Consider the following 19611-nt stretch of genomic DNA (forward strand, 5'->3'; position numbering starts at 1 on the left):
ACAAATGAACCTATCTATGAAACAGGAAAAAAAAATTAGGGACAGAGAGAATAGACTGATGGTTGCCAAGGAGGAGGGGAATGGGAGACGGCAGGAAAGTCTGGGATTAGCAGATGCAAACTGGCATATATAGAGTGGATAAACAACAAGGTCCTACTGTATGGCAGAGGGAACTATACTCGATATCCTGTGATAAACCATAATGGAAAATAAAATGAAAAAAAAATGTACACGTATGTATAACTGAGTCACTTTGCTGGTACAGCAGTAATTAAAACAACACTGTAATTCAACTTTACTTCAATAAAAAATAAACAAGAAACTGAAATCTGCTGAGTTGTGGCTAGTTTCTGCAGAATACCAAGGCCCCTAGAACCTTCCACTGGAACAAGCTGTCACTGACTCCCCCATCCTTTCCCTAGTCTGAGGTCGTCTCCTTCTTTCATTCTCTCAGCCTAGTGAGGCCATGTTCACCATCCACATCTTTAGGCTCAAGACTTTCTACTCAGGCCTCCAGATGGCCACCTTCTTGCTGTGTCCTTTTCTCTGTGTGTGCACAATCTTGGTGTGTCTCATGTGTCCCCAAATTTACTCTTCTTATAAAACCAGTCAGATTGGATTAGGACCCACTCTAATGGCCTCATTTAACTTAATAACCTTTTTAAAGGTCCCATTTCCAAATATACAGTCACATTATGAAGTGACGGATGTTAGGGCTTTAACATATGAAATCGGGGGCTATGATTCAGCCCATAACACCACCACTCCACTGCTGGAAGATTTTTGCTTTCTGGTTGCCCTGCGATTCACTGTGTGGAAAATGGCATGAACCACAGAGAAAGCCAGTGACCACAGGGCCTTCTACTTCCGAAAACCATGCCTGCTTCAAACCAAGAGAGAAGAGAAAGAGTCTTAGGGTCTGCACGCCCTTATGCATACCCACACCTTGTTGCAGAGAGACATGGTTCATGCCCTCCTAGGATCTGAAGCAAATTCCCTAGTTTTAAGAAACAGAGGCAGTTTCTACTAAAGGCAGCTATACCCTATTTTTTACCTTAGGATCACATGGGAAAGAGTCAAACCTTTGACTATCAGACAAAGGAGTCTTCAAAGATCTCGGTTGCTTTAGAGGCAAACTACAATGTAATAATAGAGCCAAGACAAGAGGAAGTGCCTCTGCAAGGCACAGTTAGTAGCATTCTGAAAATTAGTGTTTCCTGTTTGCTTCAAACCTTCTTCTTCTACAGGGACTTTGCTTAGTGTTAACAGGTCCTGTTTGCCAGTGGCTCTAGGTCAGCTTACTGAAAGCCAGTTGTTTCCATTCTACCTTCCTAGCTGCTGACACATCCACCCCCTTCCCCTCCCTCTTATCAAGTTTCTTCAGTTGTTTCTAATCGGTCTCAGTTCTCCCACGGCCGTTTGTTCTCACTTCCCTCAGTCCTTTCAAGTACCTTTTGGTTTCTCCAAACCTCTTTGCCCTTTCCCCGTCACTCATCAATCCCAATCTGGCGAAATCACCCCTGGTCCCACAGATCCTTCCCCTTACACTCCAGTACTTTATCCACTCCCACCACATCATTCCCTAGCCCCGCCCACTCTGTCCTAGCTCCCCCTACTACCCCAAAGGAAATACAGACTACCCCCACCAAACTTTAAACTTTTTATTTTGTATTGGGGTATAGCCAATTAACAATGTTGTGGTAGTTTCAGGTGAACAGCAAAGGGACCTAGTCATACACATACATATATCTCTTCTCCCCTGAACTCCCATTCCGAACAAGGCTGGCACATAACATTGAGTAGAGTTCCATGTGCTCTACAATAGGTCCTTGTTGGTTATCCATTTTGAATAAAGCAGTGTGTACATGACCTTCCCAAACTCCCTGACTATCCCTTCCGCTTGGCAATCATAAGATTGTTTTCTGAGTCAACATAGACTTTTTAATGGTGATTTTTTTTGGCTACACGGGGTCTTTGTTGTTGCACAAGGGCTTTCTCTAGTTGCGGCGCACAGGGTTCTTATTGCTGTGGCTTCTCTTGTTGCAGAGCACAGGCTCCAGGATGTGTGGGCTCAGTAGCTGTGGTTCCCGGGTGGCACAAGTGCTTAGTTGCTCCAAAGCATGTGGGATCTTTCCCAGACCAGGGATTGAACCTGTCTCTTGAACAGGCAGATTCTTTACCACTGAGCCACCAGGGAAGCCCCCAACTGTATTTCTGAATCTGTGAATTGCCTGTTCATATTCTTTGTCCATTTTTCAATTTGGTTGCCTTTTTCTTATTGATTTATATATTTGTGTTCTGTCTTTTATCTTTTATATATTCTCATGAATATTTTCTCATAGATGTTCCTTCTCTTCTAACTAACTGGGCTGCAATAGACTGAATAGGCCTTAAAATGCTGTCATGCAGTTATAATGGAATTCTGAACAACTGAGATTTTGCAGAAATGTTCAAAGGTTGTTTTAAAAATTCCATCCAGTAAGAATTGTTGTAAACTTTATAAACAGCAAAGGCAGCAAGTAAATATGGTGCATGGATCAGTAAATTGGGTTTCAGCAAATGGGTCTGCTTCTTCTACCAATATATGTCTCAACACCTCAAAATGTGGCTGTGTTTATTTGTTTTTAATATGTTTATTTCCCCTTCATTGCCTTTACTCATTTCTTTTTTAGTCACACAGCAATACATTTTATTGTGGGAAGATTTAAAATACACATATATGTGTGCACAACTGTAGCAAACATTTGTGTGCTTGCCAACAGGCACTCCCCCCTCACCCATGATAGCCAAGCCCAGATTTTGTTCGGGTATCCCCTCAAATCTGTTAGTTGGATTATATAATTCTTTAATTTTCTACTTGGTTTGTGAATTTATGAGAAAGTAGCATTATGAAGAGGGGTAGGAGAAACCCAGAAACCATGATTTCACAACCCCAGGTCCTCAGGGTGACATGGGAGCAGGTCCGCTCAGTGGCAGTGAAGTGAGCCTGCCTTTGTACCTGTTGTGGGTTCCATTTAGAAGGTGCTCACACAAGTTCTAAAAGGGGTCTGAAGTGGATTCAGTGTGTGGCAGTTTACAGAACCGGTGAGCTGGAAAACCTAGTTGATGTCTATTCTTGTACGGGCTTTAGGTGAGGGAACTTAGCAAAGATGTGATGCGTGACAGACACTGGTATCCTGCTTGACCTTAGGGGAGAAGAGACTAACCCAGAGAAGGGAAAGTCTTTTCATGAAGGACTTTGTAACTTGAACTGACAGCCTTGTGAATGGAGAGACTGCGTATGTGGCAAGAGATCGGGAGACTCTCAGGTTACAAGTCAAATATCACAAATATGTTGTTGACACAGACTCAGAGAGCCAGGAGCACGACATTTTTTAGAGTCCAACGGTGCACACTTGGGTCCAATACGCCAGATGAATATGCTGCAAAACCGAAAAAAAAAAAAACCCACTTACATAGAGGAAGAGGAATCTTCTCCTCCATGTGTTCAATTTTTGTAATAAAATATTCCACATACAAAAAATTTAATATGTAAGAGACAAAGAAGGTGAATAAACACCGCATATCAATCAGCTAGAATAAGAAACAACATTACCAATCCCTTTGAAGCCCATATGCACATTTCTGTTTAATACTCTGAACTGAAAACTGAACACGATGCCTACACCTCACTTCATATGTCACTGGCCAGAACTGCACTGCAAGCCCATACTTAAATGTCATTTCAAGGGTGACTGGATGTTTGTGAGTGCTTAGACAGTAGTTTTCAAACTTTTTGGTCTCAGAACCCCTTTCCATTCTTAAAAATTATTGAGGATGCCAAAGAGCTTTTGTTAATGTGGATTATATCTATCCATCAGGACAATATTAGAAATTGAAACTAAGAAACTTTTAAAATATTTCATTTAAAATTACAATAATAAATCCAATACTTGTTAATGAACACACATACGCTTTTTAAGAAAAATATACTTTTCAAAACAAAAAATAATTAGTACTTTACTAGTAATCAGTGGAGAAGGCAATGGCACCCCACTCCAGTACTCTTGCCTGGAAAATCCCATGGACGGAGGAGCCTGGTAGGCTGCAGTCCATGGGGTCGCTAGGAGTCGGACACGACTGAGTGACTTCACTTTCACTTTTCACTTTCATGCATTGGATAAGGAAACAGCAACCCACTCCAGTATTCTTGCCTGGAGGTCCCAGGGATGGAGGAGCCTGGTGGGCTGCTGTCTCTGGGGTCGCACAGAGTCAGATAAGACTGAAGTGACTTAGCAGCAGCAGCAGCAATGTACAATAGAGAAGGCAACAGCAACCCACTCCAGTATTCTTGCCTGGAGGTCCCAGGGATGGAGGAGCCTGGTGGGCTGCTGTCTCTGGGGTCGCACAGAGTCAGATAAGACTGAAGTGACTTAGCAGCAGCAGCAGCAATGTACAATAGAGAAGGCAACAGCACCCCACTCCAGTACTCTTGCCTGAAAAATCCCATGGACAGAGGAGCCTGGTAGGCTGCCGTCTATGGGGTCACACAGAGTTGGACACGACTGAAGCAACTTAGCAGCAGCAGCAGTAATCAGTACTTTACATTTTTGCAAATCTGTCTGGCTTAATAGAAGACAGCTGAATTCTCATACTTGCTTCTGCATTCCAGTCGGTTCTAATATTATTTTGGGTGAAGTATATGAAGAAAATTTGACCTCACAGAGATAAGTAGTTGGAAATGAGGGGAGTATTTTAATAGTCTTTTCAGATAATTTTGGATATTCTTATTTGCATGCTAAGTCACTTCAGTCGTGTCCAACTCTTTGTGACGCTATGGACTGTAGCCCACCAGGCTCCACTATCCATGGGATGTGCCAGGCAAGAATACTGGAGTGGATTGCCATGCCCTCCTCCAAGGGATCTTCCTGATCCAGGGGTCACAAACGTTGCTAAGTCTCCTGGATTGCAGGTGGGTTCTTTACCACTAGTGCCACCTGGGAAGCCCCATTTTATTTGATATCGTGCCAAAACCTAACAAATGATAGCTTCTTAAAGGTTAGTAGCAATGTGGAATCTAAAACTGCATCAATGAACTCTTCATATTCTGTGCCATTAAAAATCCATTGGGCTATCTTGCAATTGGAATAGTTTTTTTTTAACCCATGCATTGTAGTTTTGTGATGTCATACATTGGGCATTTGGAAAATATTGGGTCACTAAATATCAGATCAGATCAGTCGCTCAGTCGTGTCCGACTCTTTGCGACCCCATGAATCGCAGCACGCCAGGCCTCCCTGTCCATCACCAACTCCCGGAGTTCACTCAGACTCATGTCCATCGAATCAGTAATGCCATCCAGCCATCTCATCCTCTGTTGTCCCCTTCTCCTCCTGCCCCCAACCCCTCCCAGCATCAGAGTCTTTTCCAATGAGTCAACTCTTCTCATGAGGTGGCCAAAGTACTGGAGTTTCAGCTTTAGCATCATTCCTTCCAAAGAAATCCCAGGGCTGATCTCCTTCAGAATGGACTGGTTGGATGTCCTTGCAGTCCAAGGGACTCTCAAGAGTCTTCTCCAACACCACACTTCAAAAGCATCAATTCTTCGGCGCTCAGCCTTCTTCACAGTCCAACTCTCACATCCATACATGACCACAGGAAAAACCATAGCCTTGACTAGACGGACCTCTGTTGGCAAAGTAATGTCTCTGCTTTTGAACATGCTGTCTAGGTTGGTCATAACTTTCCTTCCAAGGAGTAAGCGTCTTTTAATTTCATGGCTGCAGTCACCATCTGCAGTGATTTTGGAGTGCTATTAAAATATGTCCATGTATTAGGTCCTCCACCCTTTAGGAAGTAGAACTTATTTTCCCCTTCTTAAGAATGGACTGTACACATGACTCACTTCTAAAGAATAGAATGTGGTAGAAATTACAGAATATGACTTATGAGGATAGATCATAAGCGACATTGATGCTTTTATCTTGCTCCCTTGATCTTGGGTCACTTGCTCTGGGGAAAACTAGTTGCCATGTTGTGGGGATACTCAAAGTCCTATGGAAAGGTACACGGGGTGAAATACCCAGTCTCCTGCCAACAGCCATGGGAGCGTACCATCCTGGAAGCAGATACTGTAGCTCCAGTCAGGCTTTCAGACAACTGCAGCCTCAAGAGACAGACATCTTGACTGCAACTGTAGGTGAGTGAAACTCAAAGTTAGAACCACCTACATAAGTTACTCCCAAATTTTTGACCCACAGAAAATAATAAATTTTCTTGTTTTAAATCACTATGTTTTGGAGTAATCTGTTATTCAACAACATATATCTAATATACTGAGCTTTGCAGATCTTCCAAATGTTGACACACATTTCATTATTTGACATATTTTTGAAATCACATCCACTAACATCGTCACCACGGAGAAGGCAATGGCACCCCACTCCAGTACTCTTGCCTGGAAAATCCCATGGACGGAGGAGTCTGGAAGGCTGCAGTCCATGGGGTCACTGAGGGTCGGAAACGACTGAGCGACTTCACTTTCACTTTTCACTTTCTTGCATTGGAGAAGGAAATGGCAATCCACTCCAGTGTTCTTGCCTGGAGAATCCCAGGGATGGGGGAGCCTGGTGGGCTGCCGTCTACGGGGTCGCACAGAATCGGACACGACTGAAGTGACTTAGGCAGCAACATCATCACCAAGCTCATCAGAAGAATCTTTCAAGCATGCAAAGCTGTCGAGATATTTACATGGTAGTATGGGTTTTCCTGGGCTTCCCTGGTAGCTCAGCTGGTAAAGAATCCCCCTGTAATGCAGGAGACCCTGGTTTGATTCCTGGGTCAGGAAATTCCCCTGCAGAAGGGATAAGCTATCCACTCCAGTATTCTTGGGCTCCCCTGGTGGCTCAGATGGTAAAGAATCTGCCTGCAGTGCGGGAGACCTGGGTTGGGAAGATCTCCTGGAGGAGGGCATGGCAACCCACTCCAATATTCTTTCTTGGAGAATCCCATGGACAGAGGAGCCTGGTGGACTACAGTCCATGGGGTCACAAAGAGTCGGACACAACTGAGTGATTAAGCACAGCACAGCATGGGTTTCCCTAGTGGCTCAGATGTTAAAGAATCCACATATAATGCAGGAGACCTGAGTTCGATCCCTGGGTGGGGAAGATCCCCTGGACAAAGGAATGGCTACCTACTTCAGTATACATGCCTAGAGAATTCCATGGCCCGAGGAAAGCCTGGAGAGGTTACAGTCCATGGGGTCACAGAGTCACACATGACTGAGTGACTAAGCATGTACGTGCACACATACACACACACACTCGCACAGCAGATATGTTTTTCAAATTCTAATTTTGCTTGAAAGGCCACATTTTATCGTTGTTGACAATAATCTCAGTTGCTTCTCTTGAAGTGACAAGCTGACTTTTATCTTCTAGAAAATTTCTACTAAATACCCAAGTCCAAAAAAAATCACTGTTGTCCAGTCATTCAAGATAAGAGATGCTTTTTAAAAGAGAATCTAGTGGAGCTAGCAAATCAAACAAGCACAGAATTGCTTTTTGTTGAGCAAGTGACACTTATTACCACCTCCAGGGGAGGAGTCCCACTGCATGGAGGCTAGTAGCTGGTATAACAACATCTTCCACCAGAGTATCAGCCTGAGGATGTCAACCTGCTCCATGGTTGCAGGTACTGGTGTTGCAAAAAGACACAATTCACACAGGCAATGTGTGAACAATGCTTTACTCTTTACCAGTGAAGAAAAAGAGCAAGATCAGCTTCACTGATGACAGTCCTATGGCCAGCAGATCTGTATGTACTCTTCTTGTGCTATAAGCAAAGGCCCCAATTCTCTCCCTGCTGCAAACAGATACAGCAGTAGGGTTGGTTGGGTGTCACATGATGCACACAGTTAAGCAGAACAAAGAAGTACACATCCAGTCCAGAATAGGAAAAGATATTCCCAAACAAAGGGATATGCCCAGCCCAGACTGTGAGAGCTCTTTATATCTTTGTAAGGAAATGTTCTGGGCCCGCAGCACATTCTTATACAACAGTACAGGGGTTGAAAGACTGAGCACGTAACTACCTTTCCTAACACTTTTTTCAAGATGAGCATAGTTATCGTCAGATGCAGCAGACTTGCTTTGTTATAGTTCCCATTCTGTCACACAGAATAACAAAAGGACACATACTCCAGGCTCAGAATTGAGTAAAAGGAACACTTTTTTACAGCTTCATTAAGGACATTCTGTTAATAGAAGAAACAGGCCCCAAATGGAGTCACTTGTGCTAAGCCCCATGTCAGCAAACCAAGACTTAATACCTAACCTAACAGAAGTTTCAGCCTCTCCCTGGAATGTGACCTTTAGCCAGTCAGTGTAAAATTTCATGAGCAGCAATGATGAGGTAATCCTGATAAACCCCTGTATTTCACCAAAGGAAGATGATCTTGCTTGAAACTCTGAAAAATGTGTTCATCTGCCTGTTTAGGAATACATATAGTTCTGTCTTTTGAGACCTCTCACCCCTTTAACCTATACCCTAACCCTCCCATTTTGCTTCAGTAGCTGTCAGTCACTTAAATGTCCTACAGTTTCTTCTTACTCCACTCCTTTCCTTCAATCTTCTTCTTTTCCTCCAAATAGTCCAGACCCTCTTTCTCATTCCAATCCTACCAGTTGCTCCCATTTCTAGCCAGGATGCTCTAAGTAGCTTCCCACGAGCAAGATGAAAATAGGTAGCAGGGCCCAGATAAGGTGTTGCTGGGGTCTGAGGGAATGAAGCTGGGACTGGAGGGTCTGAGGAAGGGGGCTGACTTTGTACAGAATTCAAGCATTTAAGGATATATGCTGGACCAGTCCTATATACCCATAGTGCTGGGGCCACTGGAAACATCTTGGGAACCGCAACAGCAGGTCAGGATCCACAAGTTTCTCCCCTCCGTGCTACTGTCCACACCTGTTCCCACAGTCCACAGCTTCGATTCCTGCAGCTACTGCTAGAAGAAGCCAAGTTGTAAGACCAACATGGGGAGCCCTGTGAGTTATGCCCTTTATGGCCAGGTCTTTACTTCTTCCCAGTGCAAGACAGGCAATGCAGCATCGGGAATAAGCTTTACCTAAGACCAAGACCATTGTAAGGACTGATGCTGAAGCTGAAACTCCAATACTTTGGCCACCTGATGCGAAGAACTGACTCCTTGGAAAAGACCCTGATGCTGGGAAAGATTGAAGGCAGGAGGAGAAGGGGGAGACAGGGGATGAGATGGTTGGATGGCATCATTGACTCGATGGACATGAGTTTGAGTAAGCTCTGGGAGTTAGTGATGGACAGGGAAGCCTGGCGTGCTGCAGTTCATGGGGTCGCAAAGAGTCGGACACGACTGAGCGACAGAACTGAACTGAACTGAACTGAAGATCATCGAGCCATCGGCCTCTATTCCCAGGGACCGTCCAGAAGTGGGGACAGAGAACGCGGCGGTGGGAGTGCACGGCGGCTTTGGGCCTGGTCGTGCGCGCCAGAGGGAAAGCGGAATAATGCACTGAAAGGCTGTTGCCAGGTCCTTTCCCTCTGACGTCCCGGTTTCTGACTCCCTGACGACCCCTGGAGGTAGACAATCCGTAAAACCTCTTCTACCCTCTCAGGCACCGACTCCACCGCCAAACTCGCCCTAACTTCCGCTTTCAGGCAAAGAGCACAATTCCGGGGTGGGGCCCCGCGAGGCCTTGTGGGAAATGGAATCTTGTCAGGAGGATTCTGGGAGTCGTAGTTCCTACTGGTCCTTATGCGCACGCGCATTTTCGTCTTCGCGTCCCTGGGCTTCAGATGCTCCGCCCGGCGGGAAAGAGACAAGTGAGGTTGTGTGTGGTTGGCGTGTAACTTGCGCCTGCTCAGGCTTTGTCCTGTGGGGAGTCCTCTGGGGAGGGGGTCCCCAGGTGAAACGTGACGGACGGACTTGGATCTTCTGTCAATTACAATTGCCAGTTGTAATCGGGCAATTACAGCGGCAAGTGATAATCGCCGATATGCAGGGTGTGGAAGTGCCGTAAAGGCTGGGAGGATGAGGCATCGGAGCCAAAGCTTGGGGGTGTGGAATAGAACCAGGCCCAGCAGCGACGCATTTAAAGAACGGGGCCTCGAGAGCGCAGAGTGCCCAGCGAGCAAGGCCGCGGTCGTGAAAGGACCCCGAGTCACACGGAGGAGATCTCGGGCGTTATCCCCTGACAGTATAAATCTGTTGTGGATTTCGGTGGAGCGCGCTACCTAGGCATCCTAACTTCAGAAAAATAAGGGCACTGTGGCTGCTTGCTGTCCGGAGGGGTCTCGAGGGAAGGGCATTGAAGACCGAGAAGTAGTCCAGGGGGAGGCGATGGGATCCGATGGTGGCAGTGGACTCAGGGGATGAGGGGGATGGGGGGTTCAAGGAAAGAGAGGAGTTGAGGACTCCCGCACTTCTCGTGTGGGCCTCCGGCCGGTCTGTAGATTGTCTCACTTAGTGAAATTCTTACCCAGAATCTGTTTCAACACCCCACCCACCCTCGCCAAAGACTTGAGGGGTCCAGGAGTGAGCACACAAGTGCAAATACATTCACAAAACTATTCACATGTACACTGACACAAAGAACATTCATGCACATAACCACAGGCTGTGTTATACTCACCCTTGTGGGCACACGAGTGTGTAAATAAACACATAGCTGCTCATAACCACATGCTCACAATACTCCCTACCCCAGACAAAGACCCTAGTAAATGTATCCTTCCTCTCAGCTCAAAGAGCCCTCTGCCCAGAGCTGAGGGTGCCCTGCATGTTGGGTTCCATGTAACCTGCAAACCGAAAGGACACACGTTGATATCCTTGGGCTTCTCTCTGGAAACTTCATACACAGCATTTATCCTTCCACCCTACCACACCCATACCCACTGTGACTCTCTAACCCTTCCTACCTTAATCTTCCCGCCACCCTGGACTGATGTGAGAGAGAAATGGGGCTTGAATTTAGCTAAGGGTTTTTCCTGTCTGAATGTGTTCGCTGAGGATCTTCCCAGAGCAATAGTTCTGAAGATACTTGTGTGTGCTGGATTCTTTGGAGATTCCAATGAAAGCTGTGACCCCTCTTCCAAGATAACACACCTCTTTGTATCCACACTATCTGGAAAACAAAATTTAACCGTGGAGCCCTGGTTAAGAACCTCTGTAGAGGTAGATAAGAAGGTCAGTTTCCTGGTTGTCCCCTCTGGAATCTTCAGGTGGCTCTAGAGGGGAGAAGAGTGGGCCCCCAAGTTCAAAGAGGAATCAGAGTATGAGGAAGGAGCAGCCTCTCCTCCCAGCCAACTGTTACCTCTAGTGATGGAGCCAGGCCCTCCGTCTTGCCAGACCTCGGCTGGGCAGAGTCAGTCATAAACACTAAATGGTTAGTGGGAGAGTCAGCCAGGCAGGTAGTTCAAGCTTTGTTGTTTAGTTGCTAAGTCGTGTCTGACTCTTTGTGACCCCATGGACTAGTATGCTGGGCCTCCCTGTCCCTCGCTATCTCCCTAAGTTTGCCGAAGTTCACGTCCATTGAATCAGTGATGCTATCCAACCATCTCATCCTCTGTTGCCCCCTTCTCCTTTTGCCTTCAATCTTTCCCAGCATCACGATCTTTTCCAATAAGTTGGCTATTTGCATCAGGTGGCCAAAGTATGAAGCTGAAGCTCCAATACTTTGGCCACCTGATGCGAACAGTTTAAGCTCTCAGATGTTTAATTATTTAGGCTTAGTAGTTCAATTAGAAAGACAGTAGGTTGGGACTTCCCTGGTGGTCCAGAGGTTAAGAATCTGCCTGCCAATGCAAGGAACTGGAACACAATCCCTGGTCCAGGGAGATCCCACATGCTCCAGAGCAACTAAGCCCGTGTGCCTAGAGCCTTTGCTCTGCAACAAGAGAAGCCACCACAATGAGAAGCCCACATACCACAATGAAGAGTAGCCCCTAGAGAAAGCCTGTGCACAGCCACAAAGACCCAGAGCAGTAAAAAAAAAAAAATTATAAATAAGATTCCAAAAAAAAGACAGTAGGTCAATCAAATGATTTGTGACTTAGAAACTTAATCAGCCAACCAGCCAGTACTCAGGATTAATTTTTCAGATGGACAGTAGACCATCAGGATCCATCATTTAGAAGGTCAATTTAATGGTCTGTTTATCAGGGAGCCAGTTAAGAGCCTGCCAAACAGCTGGTTCATCAGTTAGATAAAAGGGCATTTGGGGTGAGACTATATGGAGACAGAATGTCTCTTCTTGTTACATCTTTAAGACAGTGTAGGTAGGTGAAGAGAAGAGTTGACTCCTAGGCCACAAGAGGGAGCTTCAGCTTGCTCGGAAAGAGGCCTCATCTGTGCTTGCGTACGTGCTAACTGGCTTCTCCGTTGACTATTTGCAGGGAAAAGAGGAAAAACTGCTGAACAAGGGGCAGGCCGAGTTGCCATGAGAGGGCAGTGTGGCGTCCCTTCACTGGCACAAGCAGCTTTGCATTTGTGGGAGCCCCAGTCTCTGACCAGTTTTTGAAGAAAGGGTCCTGAAAGGATTTATCATTTGGGGAGTGCTAAGACACACTCGGCTCCATGCTGGAAGAAAGCAGCTAGCTGCCCACCAGAAGGACTTGCCTTTCCTGGGCCCTGGGGAGGAGGGAGGTTGGAGGATGCCTTACTGGTGGGCCCCAGGAACAGGGAGGGGTGCAGCTCCCTAAAGTAGAGGCACGGAGGGCAAGTAGTCCTCTGTTGAGGTGCACATCACTTCCTGGGCTGCTTTGCCTTCAGTGCCTCTTGGGGCCACCGAGGGGCCAGACCCATGGCCTCGGCCTCCAGACTCCCATTCCTTTGCTGAACTTTGGTTAGCTGCTGCTTCTGCAGTGGACAGCAACTCTAACTCAAGCAGGAAGCTGGGGATTAGACAGAGATGATGAAGGAAACGAGGAAAGGATGAGCAATGAGCTTTATCTCCCTTGGGAAATCATTGAGATGTTTATAATAAGGTGTCACTTTGTGCTTTTTATCAAAGCACACATGCAGGACTCAGAAGAATTGAGTTATTTTTTTCTCCAAAGGTAAGTGCATGAGCCTGGGGAACTGTACCTCCCAGTTATGCCTAGAGCATAATGCTGTGCCTCCAGGTGGCTTCTTGGCTTTAAAAAAAGGGCAGGGACATATTCTAGTTCTGGCTGGTTTTGGTAACTCAGCATAGTTAAAAGAAAGAGTAAGTGGGGGGCAGTAGTGGAGGCTTCATTGTGGGGATGACCCACGTTGCCCAAGGCTTTACCTGTACTCTCATGGGAGGTGTCATCCTGGTTTACAACCCGGATCAAGGAACCCAATGCCTGAGGCCTTATACCTGGGAAGTGATACAGAACTGGTCTTGAACTCTATGTGGCTCAATGGTAAAGAATCCACCTGCCAACGCAGGAGATGTAGGTTCATTCCCTGGGTCAAGAAGATCCCCTGGAGGAGGAAATGGCAACCCACTTCAGTATTCTTGCCTGGGAAATCCCATGGACAGAGGAGTCTGATGGGCTACGGTCCATGGAGTCACAAAGAATCGGACACGACTGAGCAACTGAGCACGCACGTACAGGTAAGGGGACACAGGCAGGAAAGGGAGGGTGAAGGGCTGGAGGTTTCTAGGTCCTGGGGAAGTTTCTAGGGGGGCTCTGTTTTAATTTCATTCAGTTTTAATGAAAAAATTAAAATATGTCTCACCAATTGTCTTATGCCAGTTCAGAAGAACCACATCTCATTTCTGGTAGCTTTCCATGGCCAGTGTCTACTATATGAACACACAGCTCTAAATATCACCATTTGAAGATCAGTGTGGTTATCTTTGATTGAAATGTTTACTTTAGGCTTTCCCTGGTGGCTCACTGGTAAAGAATCCGTCTGCCAATGCAGGAGACATGGGTTTGATCCCTGACGGGAGAAGATTCCACATGCCATGGGAGAACCAAGCCCATGTGCTACAACTATTGAGCCTGTGCTGTAGAGCCTGGGAACTGCAGCTACTGAGTCCCTGCGGCACAACTGCTGAACCCAAGTGCCCTGGAGCCCGTGCTCTGCAAACAGGCCACCGCAATGAGAAGCCTGCACCCCACACTGAGAGAGGAGCCCACGCAGCAACAAAGATCTAGCACTGCCATAAATAAATAATCAAATTATTTTTAAAAATGTTTACTTTGGACAGTCAGGAAAAGCTGGATATGCATCCTGAGTCAACACCATGATACAATTGCTATTCAGTCCTGCCAACTACTTTCAAAGCTGGTTGTTTTGTTGTGGAAAGATTAAATTGATAAACTCAGTCAGTTGACTGATGATTTTATAAAGCTACCTGGCTGTCAAAATGCTAAAATGTTTGTGTCAGGAATACTATATAAATATTCTTTTAGTAAAATCTCGAAAGAAAAAAGGGAATTACTTTAAAAATATTAAAAAGTATGTCTCATCTATATCATGAAATCATGAAATATTTTCTATGGCTATAAAAGAGCTATCTTTCCTTCCTTCTCTTTCTTTCTTTCCCCCACCTCTTCTCTCCACGTGGAAATCTCTAAGACATTCTGTTAAGGGAAACAATGAGAAATATGTCTAAGACATACTGTTAAAGGAAACAAAATATATTTTGAAGGAAGGAAGTCACAGGACAATATGTTGAATAATATTGTTCCTATTTAAAAATTATACATATATCTGTATCTGCAAGTTAAATTTCTGGAAGAATATTTTTCAAGCAGCTCATCGTGTTCTCTCTGGAGGTAGGATTAGAGAACTTCACCTTTGAAGTTGTTTTCAGTATTGTTTGACTGTTTCCAATGTGCATGTATTAATTTTAATCATGAAAACAGCAAAGCTGGTTATGCAGTGTGCACACCCACACTTGCCATAATCTAAGTCATTGAGACCATTGCCCTGAAACCAAGGACAAACTCCAGCACCCTCAGCTGGGTGCTCAGTGTTTGTTTATAGAAATGAAATGTGTCAGAACTAGATACTGAGGAGGATAGTTGAATGCCATGCATACCCAATGTCTCGGAGAAGGCAATGGCACCCCACTCCAGTACTCTTGCCTGGAAAATCCCATGGACGGAGGAGCCTGGAAGGCTGCAGTCCATGGGGTCACTGAGGGTCAGACACGACTGAACGACTTCACTTTCACTTTTCATTTTCATGCATTGGAGAAGGAAATGGCAACTCACTCCAGTGTTCTTGCCTGGAGAATCCCAGGGACGGGGGAGCCTGGTGGGCTGCCGTCTATGGGGTCGCACAGAGTCGGACATGACTGAAGTGACTTAGCAGCAGCAGCAGCAGCAGCATACCCAATGTCTTAGGAAGCAAAATCTCTGCACTTTTAATATTGGCTCTTATGCAAAATATCCACCTTTACCAAAACAGATGTTGCAGAATTGATTTTTAAAATATCTCCTGATTCACCTTTACTTTAAAATCTTCAAGCTGTGCTTAGCAGTTCTGATTTAGATAGATAGCGAGTGGGAGCAAAAAAAAAAAACAAACTTGCATAGGCTTTAAATATTCAAAAGACAACACACAGCAAGGAGATCAAACCAGTCAATCCTAAAGGAAATCAACCCTGAGTATTTATTGAAGGACTGATGCTGAAGCTGAAGCTCCAATACTTTGGCTATCTGATAAGAGCCAACTTATTGGAAAAGACCCTGATGGTGAGAAAGACTGAGTGGAGGAAGAGAAGGAGACAACAGAGGATGAGATAGTTGCATGACATCACCAACTCCAGGGACATGAGTTTGAGCAAACTCTGGGAGATAGTGAAGGACAGAGAAGCCTGGCATGCTGCAGTCCATGGGGTCACAAAGAGTTGAACACGACTTACTGACTGGACGACAACACATGATTTTCAGCAATAAAAGAAGACTTTGAGATAAATTGTCACCCAGTCCAGGGCCACCAGCTGTGACACACCCTTGACCACCAAGTCCTGATGCTCCTGTCAGAGAAGGAAGCTGTAGCCCCTCTGTGGCCCAGGGCAGGACTCTGTTCCTTCTGGTCACCCTAGCAGGCCCAGCTTGGCCCGTTGCTAGTCACACTGGGCCTCCCTTCCCCATGTGTACTGTAGAGTTTTCTAATTTAAAATGCTTTTATTTAAGATAAAACAAAACTCACTTGAAAAGAAACAGTGACTTATAGGTACAAACCATGAGTTACATGTATGAGTATTCTTCAAAAATTTATTAATAGAAACAGATGTATTCAAATGAAACACTGGACAAAAACAGACAAAAAAGGCTGGAATGGCAACGACATTGGAGAATCTCACTTTACATTTCTTTGCACAGAACTAGCACCATTTTAGGCAGAAATCACATTTAATTATAATTGCTTCTAATATATAAAATACCTTATAAAGATTATTTAACTATCTAGTAACAAAGTTCTTCCAAAAACTTATTTAAAAATCAATTTGAATTTACCATTTGAAACTGACGAAAATGGTTTAAAAATTGATCCAATTCTACTGCTTGTCAAAGGGAATGAGCCATCATTAGCTTTATTGGGAGAAAGTGCCTGAATTCAGCTTCTAGTTCCCTTCTAACCACCAAGCAGATACAGTAAATTGAATATTTCATAGGAATAAGAGCACATCTAAAACTGGTCTTAGAAAATATTTCCCTAGACTATAAAAATACTAAATGGAATACAAAAATTTCAGCATGTACAGCAAATAGACTACAGCAGACAAATATCGAAGACATACTCGAAACTATCTTATACCACAATCATCATGAACATCAAGTATTATTCTGGAAATTTTTTTATGATTCATTCTGATTCAATGTTTGTTTCCCCTCAAGTTTTGTGATAATGTCAGATACAGACCAGATTCTGTGTTTCTAGCAGAAGTTACTGGAGGCACCACTGAATAATTCTGGGTATTCAACTGGTTCTCTCAAAAAGTGCTGAACGCGCAATGGTAGTGCAGCCTGGTTCTTAGAATGGGGGTCAGCAAACTACAGCCCTCAGGCCACAGCTGGCCCACTGCCTCTTTTGTGTGGCCTGTGACAGCCATGCTTAACTCATCCATGGGTCATCTGTGGTTGCTTTCATGTTACAAGAGCAGCGTCGAGCTGCTGCGACAGGCGCTATAGGTGGCCTTTTGGTCCAGAGTCTATAGTATTTACTATCTGGCCCTTTACGGAAAAAGTTTGCCCACCCCTGTTTTAAATGAATCACTTCAGGAAACCATTCACTGAACAAAGACAAAGTGAGGTTGTCCCAGATGAAGAGGAGCTTTGGCTGAGGTTTGCTGATTCCATCACACAGTACCAAGGCAGATCAAAAGAATATACATTTGAAATGGCAGCTTTGGGCACTGAAATATTATTCTGGCATCCAAGTAAAGTCTAGCTGGAATAAAGTACCTTCCTTTCTCTGTGAACTGACCACTGTGTCTCAAGTTACTCACGTACCTAATTACAGTAACATACTCCCTGTTCAACCCCAAATCCACGTGGGCCCCAAGCATGATTTCTGGCCTTTAAAAACCACCTTGTAACTTTAGCAGCCGACAGAACTAGAAGTGGACCTTCCCCATCCTTTTGAATTGGCACGGATTCTCAGCGCTGCATTGTGTACCTTTAGAATCCTTCCCTGTGACATGCTTCATAATAATTGGTACTACCACCACCCAGGGCCACAAACATGTCCTTTTTGATGAAGCGGACTAAATTTTCAAGGGGACACATGGGCTTGGGAAACCGCCTGTGGTAGTCCTGGCAGAATGAAGTGTAGAACGTGATGTCAACACCATCATAGAGGATCCGGACGGAGTGTTCACGGGGTTTCTCCCTGTCCTGCCAGAGCTCAAAGACCAACCTGGCTGCAAACCGTGGGAATCTGGCTCCTGTAAGGCCCAAGGCACTGAGAATCGGGGCCAGAGTAACATCATGAGCAGAGTAGAGAGTGAAGAGCGCCTCCTTCTTGCCCTCTGCTGTGTGCTGCATACGGCTGACAGTTTGGTTCAGGATCGGGTGGGCGCCCAGGAGCGCGTACCCCAGGTACAGCTTCTTCTCCTGCCTCTCTCTTTCATCCTCTATCTGATGCGTCTTGATCACCTTGAAGTGGTCCATGGTGATACAGCCGTTCTTGGTGCAGGGGAAGCTGACATTGTGGCAGAAGAGGCAGAGCAGGGAGTCTATGGGGTTGGCAGCCCGGAGCTGCTTGGTGGGGATGTCCACGATCCGGGCCATCTCCTCGTAGGTCCTTTCCAGCTGCCTGTTATTCAAACGTAATAGGTACTGCCGACGCTGCTCCTTCTCCAGGTACTGGTTCCTCAGTGGGCAATAGCAGTTCCCAGAGCAGAACAGAGCACTGGGCTGGTGCCTGAAATAAACCTTCTTCCAGTCAAAATCTGGCAGAAAGCCATAGAGCAGAGCCAGCCCACTCTGCAGCGTCCGGCTCTTGCCAGTGGTCTCTAAGTGAAGCTGCTCTGCAGCCCAGTCACTCGGCAGGAGCTTGTGTTTCTTCAGGTAGATGTCCCTCAGCAGCTGGCCATTCTGCAGGTGCTGCACGACCCCTGAAACACAAGAGCGCCACATGCTTGCCTCACTACCAGCTCAGTGAAAGGGACAGCCAGGGGAATTGAGGCGCGCCCAATGCTGGAAGGCTTCAGACACTGTATGGTTACATCCTCAAGCCTGGCCCCTGCTGCAAGGGACCCTCCAGAAGGGGCTCCCACCAGCATGTGAAGGGATTACGCACAAAGGGATGAGCAGAGTGGGGCCCTGTCTTCTGGACCCACGCCTTTCCAGGGAGTACAGGGAGCATCTGTCTGCCTCAATCCCTCCTCTGGAGGAGGGCTGTGACTGGTGGGGCTCAGAGGTAAGACCAGCCTGCTGGTGGAGGTGCGGGAGGTAACAGAGCTTAAGGAGAGCTTTCTCCCTCCTGCCCAGGGACAAATCTCCTCAGAGTGCCTGGGAGCTCACAGAAATCAGCCAGGCAAGGAGAACAAGTCAAATCCTGGCTGCCCAGTTCCCTTCTTCATGCCATACTCCCTATTCTCCCAGCCCAAGGCTCTCTGCTCACCTTCTGGGTCCATTCTGCCCAGTCCTGCCCTTTACCTGCCCATGAGCAAGGATATTCTCCCTGCACAGATATGGAATGATCTCCCAGGTACCTAGATGGAATATTTGGGGGGAAAAAAGAGAGCAAATTGTAGAACAGTGTGTTTACTATGCTCCTTTTAAAGTGAGGGGAAAAATAAGAACGTTATGTAGGCAGCTGCCTGTGTTTTGTATAAAGAAACTTTGGAAAGGTGCATGATGATTATCTGGGGGTGACAGGGGCACAGAAATGGGGGGTGGTAATAGAACGTGGGTAGCAGCATGAATTTTAAGTTTCCCTTTAGTAGTTACAGTTTTGAACTACACACAGGAACTATGCCACAGTACAATAAAAACAAAAAACAAAAAACAAACACTGAAAAAGCCTTATCTTCAAGTAGGAGAAGGCAATCCAAGATAAGAGCAAGCTCACTCTCCAGCCAACAGGATGTTGGGATGGCCTTTCAGTGTGAGATCGGAGTTCCCTGAGTGTAAACCACGGGCAGGCCCTGTGACCAG

At 45.8% G+C, this 19611-nt stretch overlaps 1 protein-coding gene across 8 annotated transcripts in view; it reads right to left on the reverse strand.

The window, feature by feature from the left end:
- Positions 1-16207: 16207 nt before the first annotated feature.
- Positions 16208-19611, reverse strand: part of PXYLP1 (2-phosphoxylose phosphatase 1) — an 86020-nt gene continuing 82616 nt past the window's right edge. For all 8 annotated transcript variants that reach the window (XM_025290858.2, XM_045166366.1, XM_044946524.1 and 5 more), the window contains one exon: positions 16208-18566. In XM_025290858.2, coding sequence (XP_025146643.1) covers positions 17629-18566 — 938 coding nt within the window. In that variant the 3' untranslated portion in view covers positions 16208-17628. The remainder of the gene's footprint in view (positions 18567-19611) is intronic.

The sequence above is a fragment of the Bubalus bubalis genome, chromosome 1 (genome assembly GCF_019923935.1).
Source record: "Bubalus bubalis isolate 160015118507 breed Murrah chromosome 1, NDDB_SH_1, whole genome shotgun sequence".
Lineage (NCBI taxonomy): Eukaryota > Metazoa > Chordata > Mammalia > Artiodactyla > Bovidae > Bubalus > Bubalus bubalis.